The sequence below is a fragment of the Anguilla rostrata genome, chromosome 16, assembly GCF_018555375.3.
Source record: "Anguilla rostrata isolate EN2019 chromosome 16, ASM1855537v3, whole genome shotgun sequence".
In the NCBI taxonomy this organism is placed as follows: domain Eukaryota; kingdom Metazoa; phylum Chordata; class Actinopteri; order Anguilliformes; family Anguillidae; genus Anguilla; species Anguilla rostrata.
Window position 1 is genome coordinate 24,541,020 of NC_057948.1, and position 19,537 is coordinate 24,560,556.

Genomic DNA, 19,537 nt, shown 5'->3' on the forward strand with positions numbered 1-19,537 from the left:
CAGCATACTGAATCAATTTTAGGTTAAGTACCTTGCTTAAGGGTACAACGGCAGTGTCTTACCTGGATATCAAACATGTAAGCTTTAGGTTGCAAGCCCAGTTCCGTACCCATTATACTGTACTACACTTCCACCCTTATATATACTTTCATCAGGTCAGACATGCTGTATCTCCTAAAATGTATTTTGAGTGGAAAAATAACAGGGACAAAAAGAAAAAGAAAACTCAAACAAGCTAAATTGTCATTGTCTTTCAAAACATCCCACAGAGAGCCCAATGCTGTCCTGTCATTCCCATGTAGACTATTCAATAAGCTAAACTTCAAGGCCAGAAAGTGTGTTTCATAAAACAAACAGGAGAACAAGGAAATACTGAATGTGTGCAGTAGATAAAGAATATGATAAATCGGCTGGAAAAAAACATTTTCCTCATTAACCTGCAAGTATGCCATTTATACTGTAAGATGAAACTGCTATACCAACAAATACATAGGCCCAACAATGAAGCAAACAATAACACATAATATTTATACAGAAACTCACCTGGCTCCCAATATATCTTTCTTAGCCAGTCCAATTCCAGCTACAATTTTTACTCTCAGGACTCTTGATTCATCCTGCAAACCAGCACATTTTTAAAATTAAGACCATACACTGTACACATTACATAAAAGCTAAATAAAACATTAACGCACAAACTGGACATTCTTTTTAGGCGCTAACACATTGTGGTGCCTACTGTGCACAAAGTTTTTTTCCAATGTATCCTAAATGACAGCATGCAAGACGGATACTGTATAATGTACAGCATATTCTAGATTGAGCCTAAGTGGCCGAGCACCTATCTAGGAAATACACCAATTCTGAGAGGTTGCTTACAATTCAGGACAACCTAGCAACGTTTTATGGAAGTAAAATGATGTTTCATATCTCATAAATAACTTGCTACAGGGACGTGCGTGTAGATGGACGCGAGTAGCCATTTAAAAAACGAACGAATCGATAAATCAAATTTCTATCTAACAAGACAGCAAATCGGAATGTTACTCAGACAACATAAATTTGCATTTTAGTTTTCAGTAAAGAAGGCAGGCAGCGGACTACAGTATAGGGCAGACATAAATTATGTTACGTGCCAAGGGCTCACGAACGAACAGCTGCTTGATATATAATCCAGCTACAATCTTCGATCGGTGCCAGGCACCTGACTCACAGTCACCTGACTCGCTTGCCCAACATACATCACGTTAATACATTTACCCTGGACGCAATGATCGATTGTAGGCTAACGTACTTCTCAGGCAACGTTACTGTATCTAAGTGACACATTAACAAACACAATCTTCGTAGCCTCTAAACATGTGACGAGATGATGCTCTTCGTTGCCAATTTGACATCGTTCGTGCGATTATTCTTAAAACAAAATGACAACAAAGCTACGTTAGTCTATAGTTTAGTTAACGCTATTCGTATATCAAGTTAAATAAATCCAACAAGACCTAGACTACCGTTAGTCGCTGAGATATATTAAAATATATCTGACTAATTTTCTTATGTCTGCCAAGCTGACCAAAGTTAGCTAGACTAGTCTAAACTAGACTAACTCGAATAGTTTACTGTCTAGACAGCTACGGTACACTGACAATAGCCATCTAGAAATCGAGTAGCTAGCTAGCACTGATTTGCAATATCTAACGTTAGTCTAGATAAAGATAATTTAGATAGTCTAGCTAGCTAGGTAAAGATCAGTAAGAATACGCATAAATTGAGTTAAGCAGAAATATTAGGTAGACTACCTACCTAGCTAGTCTAGCTAGTTATACTAGTTAGCTAACACTTTGCTCTAATTCTTGTCGTAACTTTAACAACACGGCTTGGATAATTTAACGTGTAGTCTAGTCTAGCGAACTTCAGCGCGGATTAGCCAAATTAAGGGTAGCCAACTATTTGCCAGAATTTAAAAGGTAGACAAATTAATTTGATCAGATTTGTTTTTCTGGTGTTATTCAGAAACGAACGCAACGTCGACTAGTTAGCAAACATATCTAGCTGGCTAACGTTATAGCCAATATACCGATGACTAACGTTAGACATTCTGCAAGCTTGCTAAATGAATGCATAGCTTGAGTGCTCGCTTGAGTGCTACACTATAAAATAATCAGTATGTAAGATAATGCTACGGACAAAAATAGCTACTTAGCTAGTCTAGCTAACTAGGCGTTTCTTACCTCTTCAGTTTGTAAACCTCGGATCTCGGGTACAACCGCAGCCATGCTCATGTTCACTGTCTCTAAGTTCATGTGCGGTATGAGTAATGAGTAAAATATGAGAAAAGCATATGATCACGTAGCTAACTGCCTCACTTCCTCCTGTTTACTCTCACAAACTCTAACGGACACGCTAAATAATAATCAAATGCAATACTCCGCTGTCCACCATCCTGACCTGACTAGATCTGCTTTCCTTCCGCTTAGTTTTCCGGACTCCGCCCCACTCTTGGGAAGGAGAAACGGGGGAGTGCATACGAACTGTCACAGCTGGCTGTCACGATTGTAGTAGACTCATCACTTCGCAATGTGTCCAAAACGTGAAAAAAACTAGTAATACAAATAAACCCACATATTACATAAGTATGAATTACTATGATATCACGGTAAATATTTAGTTAAAGCAGACGTAGTTAAGTAACGGGGCGGAGTTAACTAGTTACCTTAACTAGTTAGCCTACCTTTATCCCGACTTTGACACACTCGTACGTCAAATACTTGCATGAGCAATCGTGACTCACAGTCACCAGGGGCCAGTGTCCTATATCCTGGAGTAAATAACATGATTATAGCCTATTGTAGCTTAAGTGGGGCTTTAAACACTTCAATAAACTTTTATTTCAAGATTCAAGACAGGGAAAACTATATCTGTGGTCAATATCAGTAGGCCTATTAAAGAATAGCCTATTTCAAGAGGGAAAAGCTTGAGATAAATGAAGGTTAATTTGGAAAGACCGGATTTTATCGAGTTATCTCATATTGGGCATAAATAAATCAAGGTCTTATTTCACTCTTATGGAATTAACAGAAAAAGTGGATGAGCAGACATTTAAAAAATCCGGTCAGCACATCATCTGAATAAGTAAGTAAGTAAATAAATAAATACATGAAACCTGAGAACTATTGGGTGTTCAACACAATATCATTTTAAAGTTAAAATGTTTATAATAAAGGGAATACAAAAATAAGCATAACATGAGATACATTCAAAATCCAGCCTCTTGACAGCGACTCAATTTATCGTGAAAACACACATGATCACATTATTGTCAGAAAAAAATCCTCGGGCTATGGATACCAAGATGATCTTTTCCGGAACGTCCTGCTTAGTTAATTATCATACAATAGCAATATCCATATTGGTAATTGGAAAAGGTTTAATATTCTTCAAAGCGTTTTGAATGATCTTGTGTGAACAAATCATGTTCCTAATTAGGATTTAAACATATTTGGATTATTCTTAGTGATTTCTGCATTTTATCTTCGTCTTCCGTAGCCTACTTAAAGTTCGTTGAGATATTTTTAAGGTCAAGTGTCAGGCTGTAGCCTACTGTACTTGTTAACCAGCAGAGGGAGGTAAAGCATAACATTTAAACATTCTTCTTATAAGATAACGGACCCGTAACGTAAAAAATGTACGTGAGGATCTGCCATTTTTTAATGTCAGTTCAGTACAGGTCTATGTATGCCACACAACTTTTGCAACATCAGATATTGATGAGGCGGTTTAGGCTGACATTAGCAAATACTACCAAAAAGCATGTTAAACACTTACTAAAATTACAGTCATCACAAATATATTATAAGCCCATATAGTCAAGGACATAGATCTCATTTCAACTTTGTGGATCTCATTTCAAAATTTCAACATAACTATATTTTAATTAACATGTCTTGTGGTAGCTGTGTCACGGAGGGCTTCAGTTTTGAAATGAATTATTCAAGACACATTTGAATTATTTAATAATGCAATGTAATAAAGTCACATAACACATTTTTTCCCTTTCCAAAATGTTTCTGCCATTTTGTAAAGTTATGCTGATTCATCCATTTGAGCGTGTAAAGAGAAATAGTTATTTCTTCCATAAGTAATGCAAGTAGATATTATGCCCATATCACTATAATAATGGCACACATCTTATATTTCTACACATTTAAAATTATTGCTAGCAACCTGTGTTTGGAAATGTTCAGATGCTCCTATCTGGTTTACAGTAATGAGAGTATCTTGGATACATTTAAAAGCACCATGGTAAGCCTTTGTTCCTCTAGTCATGCATCAATGCTGAAAAGCTATCATGTTTCAGCTGATCAATTTGTTGTAGCTGCAAGGACCAAAGCAGACACCTTGAACTTTGTTTGTCAGGCAGGTATTGGGAAAAAAAAAAGCACTTAAGTCGTTGTCTGTTAATACAGTCCCTTCATCTGTGTTTTGATTTGTAAAGTGGCCACACACAGAGTCGCACAGAAACCAAGATGGATATGTGCACTTGTTATGCCTATTCTGTTTCATCAGCTGTTAATCTCACTGTATTCAACTGCTATATCAAAGTCCCGTGAGAACATGCAACATGTGGATCACTATCTTCATGTAGATGGCACTGGGCCATGTTCTATACCAGCTGTTACTACTTTCAACAAAGATCACAAAGCCTGTACCCCCCCCCCCCCCCCCACCAAAAAAAGAAAATAAATTAAGACAGTGATGTTCTTTTAAAAAAAGTTTATTGGTTTTTAAAACCACTTAAAAAATCTCAACATCTGTGAGCACTTTTCAATGGAAAAAGAACAAAACAAAAAAGAACATTGCCAAAACGCTATTGCAACGTTACCAAACTACTGTACGGTCCGCTTTACACCAGACAACAACGATACTGCGGAAGGTTCTACAAGTCTAATGGAGAGGAGGAGTGTATAAAGAAGGGTTTCTACTGGGAGAGTGAAGGGTACAGCAGAGGGAGGCGGGGCATGATGAGGCTCCTGTGCACTACAAGAAAAGCCTTTTTTTTTTTCTTCATTCAGTCCAAACATCAGTGCTTATTTTTAATGTTCTTGAGAAAATAAAAATGGAAAAAACTGAACTTTTCACAGATGTATATTTTTCTTAAAAAATAATTTAAAAAACACAAATAAACCAAATAAATTCAAAAACAGAACATATAGAACACGTACTAATCTGAATTAGTAAACATCGAACAATGCAAGTAACTTGTCGTGACAGAAGGTATACCTTTCTGGTTGACAGAACCAGTCCTTTTTACAGCAAAGAAAGTGGTTACTAAGGATACTCTGTACAATAGAATTCAACACACATGCATGTTTATGATCATTTATCAACATGGTGAAGGAAAATTTGATAATTTTTTTTTTCGTTTTTAAAATTTTCCTTAAATCGCATTTTATATTCTCCTGTATGAGAATGAGTAAGACTTATCTCATGGAGATCAATGCACATTGCTACATAAGACAATTAATCTGTCATTTTTTATGACACTTCTCATTTATTCTTTATTTTTTTTATCTTATTTAAGCTGTTTATAAAAAATATTTTTTATTTTTATTTTTTATGGGCTTCAATTGTGTTGCATTTGTCCTAAAAGAGGTGCCAAACCCTTGGTTCATAAAAAGTTTAGTGCAATAACATGAACCGCCGAAAGCTTGCTGAAATTTGAACCTTTGAACCTTTAAATTTCCAGTGTCTGCTGCAAAGTTCTGGGCACAAAACATATCTGTCACAGAAAGACAAGCAACCTGCTAATATATCATAATACTTTTTTTTTCTTAAAAACCATGCTATTGTTCTTACCCAAAGTACACATCTCTTCTGCAAATGCAGAAATCTATACATTTCAGAGCAAACAAACGATAGACACCACACAAAGCTAGAAACCAAACATCATCATCTGTACAAGACAGGAGCCAGAAGCGAAAACACAGCATATCTCACTGGCTACAGATCCAATATACTCAGTGTAGTATTTGTGAATGTGCACAGAATTGTAGTTTTGTACAATTATGGTCATAATACAACATGTCTTGATTGATTGGATCTCTTTCAGTGGATCTGTTATATTTACAAATGGAGCTTTTTTAACAGGGTTAAGCGCAATTACAACAGTCAACAAAATTCACCCAAAATACATCCTGCTACATCATCTTTTTTTAAAAACACCAGTAGTGTGGATATTAGCATGCTTTTCCATAAAAGGTTCCCAATGCTAAAGAGAAGTCATTGCCTTTATAAAAATCAAAAAAAACAAAACAAACAACAAAAAAAAGAAATAAATAAAGAACACTGATTTCAATTTCCATCCCCCCTGCAAGACAAAATTAAAGGACTTCACAATTACCACAACTGCAAAAGCCTTCAAACCAGTGTGCTGTGAAGGACAGAGGCCTGTAGGGAGGGTGGGGGGGGGGGGGGGGGGTTACTGGGCAAGCAGATTTAACAATACTCACAGATTTCATTCTCTTCTCTTCTCTATCTTAATAGCTTTTCTTTGGTATGCACATAAGGCTGATACTCCAGAAACACCGCGAGGCGCTGCTAAACTACAAACTTGATTTTCTCCATATTTCCTTTTCCTTTCGTCTTCTAACCTGGGAAAGGTAACCTCTAAACGTGCAACAACCCGCTGTGAAACACTGTTTACGCAGGGTGACCCGTGTTCTGCTTGTGCGTAAACAGAAGAAAAGATGCAAAAGGAAATACAAAGCATTATTTCCGTCTTTGTCCTCTGTCATAATAGATGTAGATGCGCATCACTTCAGTACATTTCAGAACATTTCAAAACAACCTATGGAACTCACCGAAGACAATTATACATTTTGGAAAAAAGTTTTCTTTTTCTTTTTGGTTTGATACCTCTGACCTGAAATTTTGAAAGCCCAATAGAATACAGTAAACCCTCTGCGGAAAGTGAATTATGGAGTTGATGTTCCATATTTCATTGAACTTAAACTGCAAAGAAATGGGGACCTCTTTTCCCCAAATATCTTTTTTCTCCCATCAGCAAATTCCCTGCTGACAATATTGATTGTTTTTTTTAATAAGCCACTGCATCCATACCTATCTACTAGATATTGTGGAATCTCACTAAGAATACAAGCGATAAACTTATTCAGATTTGAAGCATAACCTCACATGCAAACACTTCAACCACTCAGATTGGTCAAATGGAAAAAAATAGGCTACACATTACTCTTCGCTATCTGACTCGGATGCCTGTGGTACCTGACTTGCAAAAGTATAAAGAGACACAGAGTTACAAACCAAAAATAAAATAAACAACAATAAAACTTAGACAATACTGACCTTTTGCTCACTCCTTTCAACATTTTTCACCACCAAAGACATTCGTGGTAAACAGCAAGTAAGACTGCCTCTGCCTATAATGAAATGTATTATCCACCAATTTTTACACACTCCCATTTATAGCCTTATACTCTCATTCATAAGGATGGACTTTATAGAAGTTCATGAAACTCCATTGAGAAAAAGGTGTTTTCCCCTAGGTGTCGTTTTAAAATTTAAATTTAAAAAAGAAAGCAATACCGGTGCACTACAGTTTCAAAACACAATAATGCAAAATAAACCAATCCCTTCCTTCCCTTCTAAGTATGTGCTTGATCCTTCAGCAAGCTAGAATTGTCTCAGGCAATTCAGGGCTACCACTACAATATATAAAAAGTGAACAAATGCGACATTAATTCATAAAAAGGGGGGAAAACAAACACTTATGTATTACCCAATATAAATGTAAGCAAATACATAATTAACTTTTCTTAGTTTTTATAAAATCTCACAGTACATTTCTTCAACAGCTGCCGAGTCTTTGAAGCTCATATCACAGAAGCCTCGATTCAGCTGCAAATGAAATGCCATATCCCCATCTCTTAAATGCACATAAGACATTAAAACTGTTGAGTACTGCCAACAAAAGCCAGCTGCCATTCTTCCCTCACGTGATATTTCCTATTTCAACTAAATTTAACAAACATTTTTGCCAAAAAAAAAAAAAAAACAACAACAACAACAAAAAGCCAATCTCTTCCCTTCTTATATAGACTTTATGTATTCTCTTTACATTTTACATTTGGACAATTAAAACATATTAAAGGTTTTACCACTGATTTGGTATATGATTCTCTATTTCTGGTTTTAATTTAGCACCTGGTAGCACCCTGCTACAATCTGAGCAACCTGAAATGGCAAGAAAAAAGACCAGCAGTAGCTATTATAAATGCCCACATAATGTCATGAATGCTGCTGGTTACTCAGTGAAAAGATACACTGTGGTAAACATTCAATAGGAACCCAATGTACATATGGACTGCAAGAGTTTTCCATCTGTTGGGAGTCTTCAAAACTGCATCACATTGCCGATCTGTCCAAAGGTAATCTGTCCAAAGCAAGAGGTTCTTGCCATATGTCTAAGGTTTATTTTGAGAAAGGATTAATTTTCTCCAAGAAAAACAGTCTTAAACAGCTTAATGATTTGTCCTTTGAAAAACATTGCATTATTTGTTCAACAGCATAACCTCTGGCAATGGAGTGAAGATTACTTACCAAGGTGAAAAGAAGACTTCAAAAAAAATGTAAAAATTCCTACTATCCCTTATTTAAGCTTTCGTTAAAAAAATAAATAAATAAAAACGCATAGTGTAGCTGTCTGTCGTCCAATGAAGACTCTCCACCATCTAATAATTGACAGTGTGAAAATTCAACCAGGCTCATTTACCTCAGTGTCTCAATTGAATAACCCTGCTGCAATCCATTATGATTTCTTACCAATTTCAGTAGGAGGAGAAATGGAGAAAAACAACAGTCCCAGAATGCACTGCAATGCAGCATTCCAAAAGAAACAACAGAAAGAAAGAAAAGAAAAGGAAAGAAAATCACAAGAGTGATCATTTCAGTTCAGGCTGGCACTTCTCACTGGACAAATGTCAAAATGTCCAGATTCATGTTGCAGTGTGCTGTACAATACAAAACAATGTGAGACGGACAGAGAGAAAGAGAAATACTCCCAGAAAACAAACTAATATAGACATCAAACTATAAAATTAATTGAAACAAATAATAATAAAAAAACTGTATAAAAACATTAACCCAACATTTCCACGGTGGGCTGGTCTTTACTTTCCAGCCAGTCAAAACTAGCAGAGTTGACAGTCTCACTGCATATCTGCTGGAAGAGGGGATCATTCTTCAGTTCTTCCAGTGTAGAGTCTTCATACTGTCCCTGCTGTCGATTTGGGTCAAACAGTAGATTTGCGTCTAAAGTGTTAAGGTCATTGATGCTACTGGAAAGCTCCGAAGTCAGTCTGATGTCACTGGAGAAATCCGATGCCACTGCATTAAGTTCCGATGCCACCTGCCCCACCAGTTGGGAACTGGGGTTCAAGCCGTCCTCCCCTAACAGGTCCTTGACAGTGTTATTGAAATCCAGCTGCTGCTGCTGCTCTTGGTCCTCAGACAGCAGCTGTGGCTGGCTCTGTTCCTGGTGGTCCTGTAGCTGTGTTTGCAGGTCCTGCTCCTGCTCCAACTGCTGTTCTCCGGGTCCCGATTGTGCTTGATCCTCCCCGGAAACGAAGCCTAATGGGTCATTTCGGACAGTCTTCACGTGGTGACCAGGCCTCTGGAACTCATAGGCAGAAGGGCCGGAGTCACCCAGAGCCTGGTGGTTGGCACTACCAGTGGTGGTAGTGAAGCCAGTGGTGGTGGTCTCCAGGATCTGGGTGAGGTTCATGCGGGCAGTGTAATTGGAGGGCATGTTGTTGATGCCCAAGCCCCGCACGGCATCGTCACCATCCGAGTCCATCTTGCTAAGCAGCACATTGGTAATCTTCTTGCTGTTACTCTGCTTCTGCATGGGCAACACCTCCGTCTGCATCATCACATTGAGCGGCACTGACTGGCTCCTCTGGGCCATGGTGCTGCCGCTGACATCCGGGTGGCTATTGGAGAAGATGTTGAGAACTTCCGGAGTGACGGGGGAGTTGAAGGGGGAAACCACTGTTCTTGGAACGTTGGAGTAGGCCGTGTTCCCGCTGAGGTTTCGCTGCCGGACAGCAGGGCTGACGCTGCGGCAACGGAAGGTCCCACCTGTCGTGGAGCTTGTGGCCTTGCCGTCCAAGGGGGCGGGCACTGCAAAGCCTTCCTGCTTGTTGAGGGTAGTCACTCCAGTGACCTGCTGCTGCACTGGGGATATGGGAGTCAGACGGCCAAAGTGGGCATCAGGGTGCCTGGACTGGGCCTGATAAGACTGCCCGGGAATAGCAAAGGCATGGGGCTTCCTAAAATGGTCCTCTACCAGGTCCTGGTAGCTGGGAAGGATGCCAATGCCATTGTTGGATATAGTTGAGGCTCCTGAGCCGCTGTTGTACCCGTTGTTCATCCAGTCCAGTTTGGCCTTGTCTGGATGTGTGGCTGTGGGCCTCTGCATGGGCTTGACGGGGCTGCTGGAGATGATGCTGGCGTCATGGTAACCGGTCATACTGGAGTTGATGGGCGTGAAGGCGAAGGGATTCCTGCACTCCACCGGACTCGGAGGGACACTGCTGCTGCAGTTTGAGTGCGGGGTCCCGATAGGCGTGTGCCGGCTGCTTCCCAAAGCACTGTCCACTGGAGTGGTGGGCGCCATCCGCGAACAAGGGCTCTCCCGAGTCAGACCAGACACTCCGATCAATTCTGAGGTGGGGGTGGGGGTTGGCGTTGGAGTTGGCGTAGGAGTGTGAGTGGGAGTGGTGCTGCTGTGGGCTGAGTGATAGAAGGGGGTGTTGGCCACCTGGTGAGTGGACAGGATGGCACCCTGCACCACAGTGGACTGGTCCTGCAGTGCTAGGTCAACACAGCTGCTGAAGGACTGCAGGCCACTGTTCAACTTCATCTGCTCCTCCATCTGCACCAGTTCCTCCACAATGCTGTCCTGTGTCATGTCGTCATCATTGAAGGGGAAGTAATCCACACTGGGCTGGGTTCCTGCAAAGTTGATGATGTCAGGGTGGAGGGTCAGCTGGCTTGATGCTGCAGCTTGGGCCATCGTGGGGAGCTGGTCCATCACAGGTGTAGAGATCTGCTTATGGTCTGGAATCTGCTGTACGTATGCCTGCTGCTGCTGAATGCCATCCAGCTGCCCTTCCGCCCACATGGAGGTCTTCAAGTCATTCACCGCAGAGGCATCAAGCACGTCTGGACCAGTGGACACAACCTGCGGGCTGCTTGTGATATGCTGCAGTAACGTTGGGTTGGAGGTGTTTTGACAAACAATGCTGCTGCTGCTGTTGCTGGTGTCCATGTCAGACAGAGTCCCTTCGGATTTGACCTGGGAGGATGTCTGGGGTTTGACGACAGTCTGGAAACCACTTGTGTTCCCGACAGGGGAGTCAGAGAGTGCCAGGATCCGAGTTGGTACAGTCGAGTTCAGCTTCACAGTTACTTTGCTTGCTGTGTTTGCTGGTGCGCTTTCAGGTTTAGCAGGTGTCCCTGCCCTAGAAATTTTCTTAATACCAGGCTTGGGACTATTATCAATCCCCACAATCGGCTGTTGAGAGATGAACACTTTCTTGACAGGCATGGTGTGCGACTCCAAACTGAAGCCTGCTCGTTTTCTCGGGCTTTTAGGTCCCAGGCAGCTTTCCTTAGGTGACGCTGCAGCAGTGGCTCTACCACTGGACGACAGAGCGATGCTGGTGTTCTGACTGGAGATGGTCAGGTACAAAGTGCTTTCGTTATTGTTACTGTTGTTATTGCTGCTAGCAGAAGCTGCCACAGTGCTGTCGTTGGAAGGGGACTTCTCGTCGCAGCTGGGCCCGGCCGTTCCTTCGAGGCCCAATGAGCCCTTGGCGTGGGGCGTGGATTCGCTGGTGGCCCTGGGCTTAGCACCTCCCTCGCCCTTCTGCCTACTGGCGGCTTCCTGAGTGGCATGCAGCCTGTCAGCAACGAGGGCCTGGTTGCTGTCTGTTATGGCTTCAGGCTCCATCTTGATGTCGATGGTGGAGGCAGCGGCGTGCCCTGACTTGGCTACAGGGGCCAATAGGGGGGCTGCAGAGCCACTCCTGGCCTGTGGGATGGGTCTGTGCTCTTCCGAAACACCGGCAGAGGCTGACCGTAGCGTGGTGGTCGTGGTGCTGCTGCTGCTAGGCGCCAAGGATATGGCCGTCATCTTTACCACGTTGACGGAACCCACGTGCGGCGTGGGCATCACGGTCTTGATGGGGCTGTTGGTTATGAGCAGCGTCGGAGGCGAGCGCAGGGTGATGGCGCTGGTGGCCGATGGCTTGGGCAGGATCTGGGGGTAGCGGTGGCGGGCTGAGCGGTCACCCACGGGACTGGCGGAGATGTTCTGTGGCGTCTTGGGGGACGGCTTGGCAGGCTGCATCGACTGGGTGACCACTTGAAAGTTGACCGGCAGTACTTTGCCTTCCGTAGTGCCCACAGGGCTGGGAGAGGTCATCAACTGCCGGCTTCTCTGTACCTACACAGCAACATGCAGAAAAACACATCAATCATACAAGATCCCTTTTTCTTTACATCTGGAGCAGGTGCTAACACACCACCACCTTCATTAAATCATGCGCTGGATCAAAATGCAGTATGGGCCTAAATGGAATTAAAATTAAAAAATTGGCTGCTAATATCCTCTACACCAAAAACAACCAAAAATGCCATTGTGAAACTAAAAACAATCTCATATGTCACCCAGGTTTGTGATGATGCATGAACCCTGAACATAGCCTGTGTGGAGTTAAGGAGAGGCGCTGGAGCCAGACTTACCGTGATTGGGCTCGGTACAGCAGCCACCACAATGCCAATGGTGGGCTGCGGGGAGAGCAGGGCGGGGCTTCCACAGGGGATGCCAGCCCCTGCACTGGATGTGGCCTGGGGGTCGCCCGGCAATGGGGAGTGAAGCTTCTGTTCCTGCTGCTTCTTCTGAATCTTGCGCTGTAGCTGCTGTTTAGCATCAATGGAGGGGGACGGCAGGGTCTTCACTTGGGGCTGGAAGGAGTTGGCTTCTGCCGTCGGCACAAACGCAGAGCCCGGCGTCGGCGTCTTCACCCCTGAGACCGAACGGGAAAATGAGTCAGTCGGGTCAGATGGTAGTCACTGCTGTAGCAGTCTGGGAAAATACTGCAGCAGGAAATGCCCTGAAACATTACTTGACATTAGCTGACCTGTTATGTCTGGTACCACAAACATGTTTACACTTCATCTCGCATTTAATTCGCTGAGAACAAAACTTTTTCACAGCTTTTTCACTTCCTCTTTTTTTCACTACCACCAGACAGACATCCTTCTTCAAGAATGGCATGTATGTAATCTAAGCAAGAAGCAACAGGCAGTTGCTGCTTCAGTTTAGAGAGACAAAACTCACAGCTGTTCATTCATCTTCAAAATTTCAATGATCATGTCAGTGTACACCTTGCTTTGATTATCTATTTGTGCATCTCTACTACCAAAGGTGTGAGTGTAGAGAGCCCACTCCAGTACCTTTGGGAGTTCCGGTCATCACGGTGAGGGCTGCAACAGACTTGGTGCCGATATAGTGGCTGTTGAGCAAGAAGCGAGCCAGGTCCTCCACGCAGTCGAACTGGCGGCTCAGCACCTTCTGCGCCCACTCGCAGACAAGGCCGCAGGCTGCCGAGCGCACCTCGTCCTCCGCACTGGGCAGCTGGCCCGAGGGCTCCAGCGCCTCACACTGGCCGGAGAGAGAAATTGCAGTGGCTTATGGAAAAATCCACATTATGATTATGTTTTCCCATTTTAAACAAAGAAGGTACAATAATGGATTTTCAAAATAAGGGATAAAAAGCCACTGCTCTCAAATCTTACCCCATCTCCTGTTTTATGTAGATCCAGGTTGGGCAGAGATGGCATGTGAACAAATGCCTTCTTCCTTAATCCACTGTAGCAATACGTGAGGAGATGTTAAGGCTCAATGAATAAAACCACAGCATCTGATTTGATGCTAATACCCCAGTGCGTAAACATTAAAACAAAATGAGAGGATAACCTTAAATTAGAGTGAATAACAAATAAAGAATTAATCATCAGATACAGCCTGAATGTCCCTTGAGTGGAGAAATGCATTGCTTGGAGGAGAAGGGGCTGAAAAGTGTGATTCAGAAAATTGCCCAGCAGGGAATCAGTATGTGAAATGGAGCAGGCTGCTGCACAGCATTTAAACCTCTGGCCAAGGCTGACATCACGTCTCCAACTTCAATAGCTAACAATTCCTCAGCCTCCAGCACTGGAGCTCACCTTTTCCCCTCCAACATTACTGCCAACAAACACTGTGGTGCAGCTTCTTAAACACATTTCAGAGAAATAAAAGTCAATGAAAAGTCTAAACATCTCAAGCCCTGCAGAGCACATTGTGCTATTCTTTTCGTATAGGTCCTGGGATTTCAACAGGGGCCCTACAGACCCCTGGGGGTCCTTGAAGGGGCGCTTGGTCAGACTTGATATGTAGTGGCTATTTATATATTTGGGAAAATATTTCAAAATATGAAACCGTTTTTAAATATAACCCTCTTTAACACATGATTGGGATCCCCTAGATGCCTTTGAGCCTGGATAGGGGTCTGTGGATTGGAAAAGGTTGAAAACGTGCTATAGGTGAAACATGAGAAGCCGCGTGTAGCACAGTGTTAAATCCACTCTCCATTAACACTGAAGCCCTCCTGAGAAAATGGGCAAATCTGTCCCAATGCGTCAGAAGAACTCGAGTGTGAGCACTTAAAATATACCACTGGATGCCTCCTCAGGCCCTCATCTTGGACATGTTTTTGAATGTAACAGCAGTTTCTTTTCAGAATCCAAGACAAGAGCACGCTAGCACATTCAGCAATGGTTGCTCGAGGCCAAATGTTATTTGTTTCATACATAAAGACACTGATAAGGCACTGATTAGTTGCTGAGGAAGCTGTGGTAGAGACAAACAGGATACCCTCTCAGAAAAACGGGGGTTTACCGGGGGTTTACCACTTACTTCACAAGATTTCAGCTATAAGTAATTAAAAACAAATATGAAAAAATTAATACTGTTATGAAGAAAACAGCACCCAATTCAATGACCGATAGGAGGTTTGATGTGTCAAACAAGTCCAAATTTTTAGGCATCTTCCATACGTCTGTAGATAGTTGACGAGACACAGGCCGGCTAGAGGTTGAGCAAAATCATGAGGAAATCGACACAGAGGAAATCATGACAATTAGTGGCAGCCACAACTCAAACACAGACATCTAACTGGACCCATTTACTTATCTGTGGTCTACTGATTTTGGGGCCTTGCTGCATCCCGTAAAAACAGACATGGTATATTTCAGTACACAATAGACCAGAATAGAAACAGGAATAAAACAGTAGCCACATACTGTTTGCCCAAGGATCTTTATCATGGTTTTACCTCCCAAAGCAAGATCATTATAAACATGCTGCCTTAATGTCACAGTGTTCCTTATTACTGTACGAAGTTGCACAATCCACCTTGAGCAGGTGGGGGCCTTTTGTTTCTGTTCTATATTTGGTGGCTTAATGAAGCACAGCAGATGCTTGCCAGTCACAGCACAGAGAGGTCAGGTTATTCAGAACCATGGAAGGATATTTTGATTTGCCTCTCATGCCGAGTCGACGTGCCTTCATGTTGGGGAAGACGTTTTTCATGATCTTCCCAAAGTCTGCTGCACTAAGCGGATGGTAGCCCAGATTGTCACAATAGCTCCTGAAAAATAATCACATGCAAAAGGAATGTTCATTTCAGGACAGGTGTTATTTAGGTATGCACTCTCCCATACATCATTCAGAATGGGACATAAGGCAGAATGAAAGAGATGAAGCACAGAATGACAGCAACTTCTTTATGTTATACAAAAGAAACCATATTTCTTATAGAGAAAACCAGTAAAAATGTTACTACGCATACAGTATTGACAATATAAAATAAAGATGGCCGCTAATCATTCTAATACCATTCTAACACAAACACAGAGAACACAAAGTTCTCAAGATTTTTCAGCGTCTTCTTTCATTTGGGATTCTGCCTACAGTAATTTAGCCACACAGTGTCATGACACATCCTTCCGAAAACAATGTGTGCATTACAGCAGCGAGACTAAGTAAGGACAGCAGCCCTGTTACAGACCACGCAACTCAGGGCTTAGCGCCAAAATACAGATCCAGTTTCGCTGGGAGTGCTCCTGCTTGCATGTACACGATTTGGATCTCTTCCAGTGTGAGTCACTATCTATCCCTCCTTTAAATTCCAGAATCCAATAGGAGTATTTTTTCCCCCTCTTTGTTTGATAACACCTACTTGCTGAACTGCGGAGGCACGTCTTTACTGTAAGTCACATCAATAATCACTGTTGAGGCTTAATCTGTGTTCTGTAGATGGAGTCACACAGGAGCCTCAGGGTCCCCCCGCCCCCCTCCAGAGCCGGCTCACTCACTTGTACTCGTCATAGACCTCCTGCTTCGGGAGAGAGGTCTCCGGGTGCTCCTCTAGGTGATTGCGGATCCAGTTGAACGCGTGCATCTGCTGCGTCCGACTGGACGACATGGAGCTCTGATCGCTGAAATGACAATAAACACGTTCGCACCCAAGCAGGCTTTTCTTTTTGCTTCAAAGCCACTTTAAAAAAAATCTACACTAATTCCACGAAACAAAATCCATGATAATAAAATTGATCCATGATAATAAAAATATTGATACTAATAATAAGAAGAAGAAGAAAAAGAAGAAGAAATAAACTATAATTATAGATATATACTTTTCAGCACACAACACTTTATTTCAGAAAATAAAATACAATACAATCACCAATGCTCAGTCTTAAAGAACAGTATGTAGAACCTGAGTGCCCGGGGTGATGAGGGAAAACAAATTAAAACAGTTATTTCATTAAAACACAAGTTCTCTTTTACATGGGTGTAATAAACGGTTTACACCAATGTAAATGAGCCAAAACATGCCTGAAACCAGCTAAAACCACAACTTGAGGAAAAAATATGGGGCAAGTAATTGTATATAATTAAAGTCCAGATGGCCCTCTGATAACTACCTGATAAATTGATTTGTGTGTGTGTGTGTGTCCATGTATGGGCTATTGAGAAATACAGGGAAGAGGTTCAATCATAGAAGAGGAGTGAAGATCTCCAATGGCAAAATACAAACTTCATTGATGGAATTTTCCATTGGGAAGCCTTAATAAATAAAACAGGCATACCAAAGCAGAGTGATGAACTATGCTTTGCTTTCGTTGAGAGAATGAAACCTTTGATTGGAAGAAGGGGGGGATTTTTTTTTCTCCTCTGCTGCCATGAGACAACAGTGAGATGTGAAAATGTCGTATAACGGGTGCATTTGACAGATGTGACAAATTTGAATGGTACTAGCAGAACAGCAGTTGCTAACACTTGACGTTGGTGGGTATGGTAAACGCAATTTTCACAGGACCATATGGAACCATTGCATGAGGCTGTGCATTTTCATATTAGACTGATGTCACACTTTCACATTTTTGTAACCGAAAAGTTGACTGCCCCTTATAAAGAACAAAATAAAATATAGTGCTATATTACAATAACTATCCATCAAACTCTATTTACCTTTTGTCGGTGGCATTGCTGGGACCAGAAGGCAGCTTAAGGTAGAGGTAGAGTTTTTCAATGTCTGTAAACTTCTCCACATCTTGCTGCAGAAAAGGCAAGAAAACAAATATTGCATTTAAATAAAAATCAGAAACACCTGTGAAGCAATTTGTCCAAAACATTATGGTGCCCTGAAATGGGGGGAGATTACGTATAACAAGTGTTGTACATTTTACATGGTTAAACCAAAATGTATAAAAATACCCATTAATAAAAACGAATAATATGAACTTCAGCCACAAGTGCAATGTTTAATTACAAATCTAAAACTGCGGAGCATAGAGCCAAGTCAAGAAAAAATATGTCTTTGTCCCAAACATTATGGAGCTCACTGTACTGTAGGTACGAACTTCAGGAAATGGACACAAATGAGACAGACTTGCATAATAAGACCCCAGGCAGTGGGATGCGCTAACAGCACTTTGGGGAAAAAAAATAAAAATCTTTTCACGACACGCTGCTTTTTTAAAAGAGCAACAGTTCTTTGACAGCTGCAGAAGACGCACGGGAGCATTCGAAGGCCCTCAGACAGAGACGGGCCGAAAGACACAGGAGTTTCTAGGCCTACACAGCAGAGACCGGAGCGGAGCTAGAGCAGGTGGAACAGGAACACCGCAGATGTGGCAAACATGCACCCCTGCAAAGTGTACCTGCATCTTTTACGAAGCAGTGACCGTACGGCAGACACACGGGCCTGACAGTTACAAATTACCTCAGCACAGGCTGCCCTACTTACTGAGAGGAGGGCAGATTTCAGCTGGTGGACTTAGGCCCAAAAGTGGGACACAAAATCCATTGGTGAGAAAATAGAGAAACTTCGGTGGGAATACGGAGATACATTTAAGATGAAAGACATGTTAACACTCCAAAATTATGCCAATCAATTCTGACTGGGATATTTTGATAGAAATCATTTAGTGGCCCAATCTGAGAACATCTCTGATACAGTGCTCAAATTACAGCCCGTCTCTGCAGTTCTCTCGACACACAAGACAAACACAGGAAACAGGCAGGAATCATCCCCTTCTATTTCCAGTAACACGCATTAGGCTACCTGTTGGAAGGATGGGGAGGCAGGACAGGACAAGGGGGCAGGCTAGGATAAGGGTCCGGCATCATCATACTTCGGTAAATACTGAGCGATGGCCGGGTCGTAAACAAAGCCAGCACGGCGCGTGGCCTGGCCGCAAAAACAGGGATGATCTTGAAAATGAGATTATGGACGTAAATGAGGGATTAAAGAGGGAGAAACGGTAAGAGCAGGCAGCTGATGCAGGGGGGGGAATTCTGCCAGTGACACGGCCGGGACACATCGCAGCTTATTCCCCATCTGTTCGGCGCCACACCCCGAGCTGCACCCAGATGCACTGTGTCCTGTCTGGAATTTTCCATGTGACAAGATTCCGGAACACGGGGGCAACCCGGCTAGAACTCTCCCAGCGAACTGCCAACGTGTGCCTAATATTGCATTTCCGCCCACTGCACATACCGACAACCGAGGGGGGTGACTTAAAATTAGGCACAATGACTCGCGTTTAGGAAAAGGCGCCGCAGGAAGGGCTTCAACTTGACCCTTGGTATGAGGTCAAAGGACAGCAGGAATATTCCCAGGGAAACCGTCTCTAGGAGACACAGGAGGCCTGGCATAAGCAGAGATAAAGTGCTCCATCAGCCACACAGCCAGAAGGAGATTCTTACACTGATTCAGTGTTCAGGGCTCAACACACTGGTAAAAATGCTTAGCACATTGTCACTGTAGAAGACAATAGAACTAGGGCTAAAAACTGGGGCAGTGAATGTTTCCTTTTCACAAGTAATGATATCATTTAACTTGAT

General features: G+C 42.5%; 2 protein-coding genes across 4 annotated transcripts in view; both read right to left on the reverse strand.

Annotated features, from left to right (window-relative positions):
- LOC135241553 (E3 ubiquitin-protein ligase NEDD4-like) overlaps window positions 1-2,497 on the reverse strand; it is a 38,464-nt gene extending 35,967 nt beyond the window's left edge. Inside the window, exons 1-2 of the mRNA XM_064312049.1 lie at window positions 2,229-2,497; window positions 544-617 (exon numbers count right to left, since the gene is read on the reverse strand). Coding sequence (XP_064168119.1) covers window positions 544-617; window positions 2,229-2,300 — 146 coding nt within the window. The 5' untranslated portion in view covers window positions 2,301-2,497. The remainder of the gene's footprint in view (window positions 1-543; window positions 618-2,228) is intronic.
- Window positions 2,498-4,755: 2,258 nt separating this feature from the next.
- The window catches only part of LOC135241715 (DNA-binding protein RFX7), a 31,486-nt gene continuing 16,704 nt past the window's right edge, over window positions 4,756-19,537 (reverse strand). For all 3 annotated transcript variants that reach the window (XM_064312322.1, XM_064312323.1, XM_064312324.1), the window contains 7 exons: window positions 17,660-17,745; window positions 16,501-16,623; window positions 15,657-15,773; window positions 13,882-13,966; window positions 13,540-13,747; window positions 12,826-13,109; window positions 4,756-12,526 (listed from right to left, as the gene is read on the reverse strand). In XM_064312322.1, coding sequence (XP_064168392.1) covers window positions 9,155-12,526; window positions 12,826-13,109; window positions 13,540-13,747; window positions 13,882-13,966; window positions 15,657-15,773; window positions 16,501-16,623; window positions 17,660-17,745 — 4,275 coding nt within the window. In that variant the 3' untranslated portion in view covers window positions 4,756-9,154. The remainder of the gene's footprint in view (window positions 12,527-12,825; window positions 13,110-13,539; window positions 13,748-13,881; window positions 13,967-15,656; window positions 15,774-16,500; window positions 16,624-17,659; window positions 17,746-19,537) is intronic.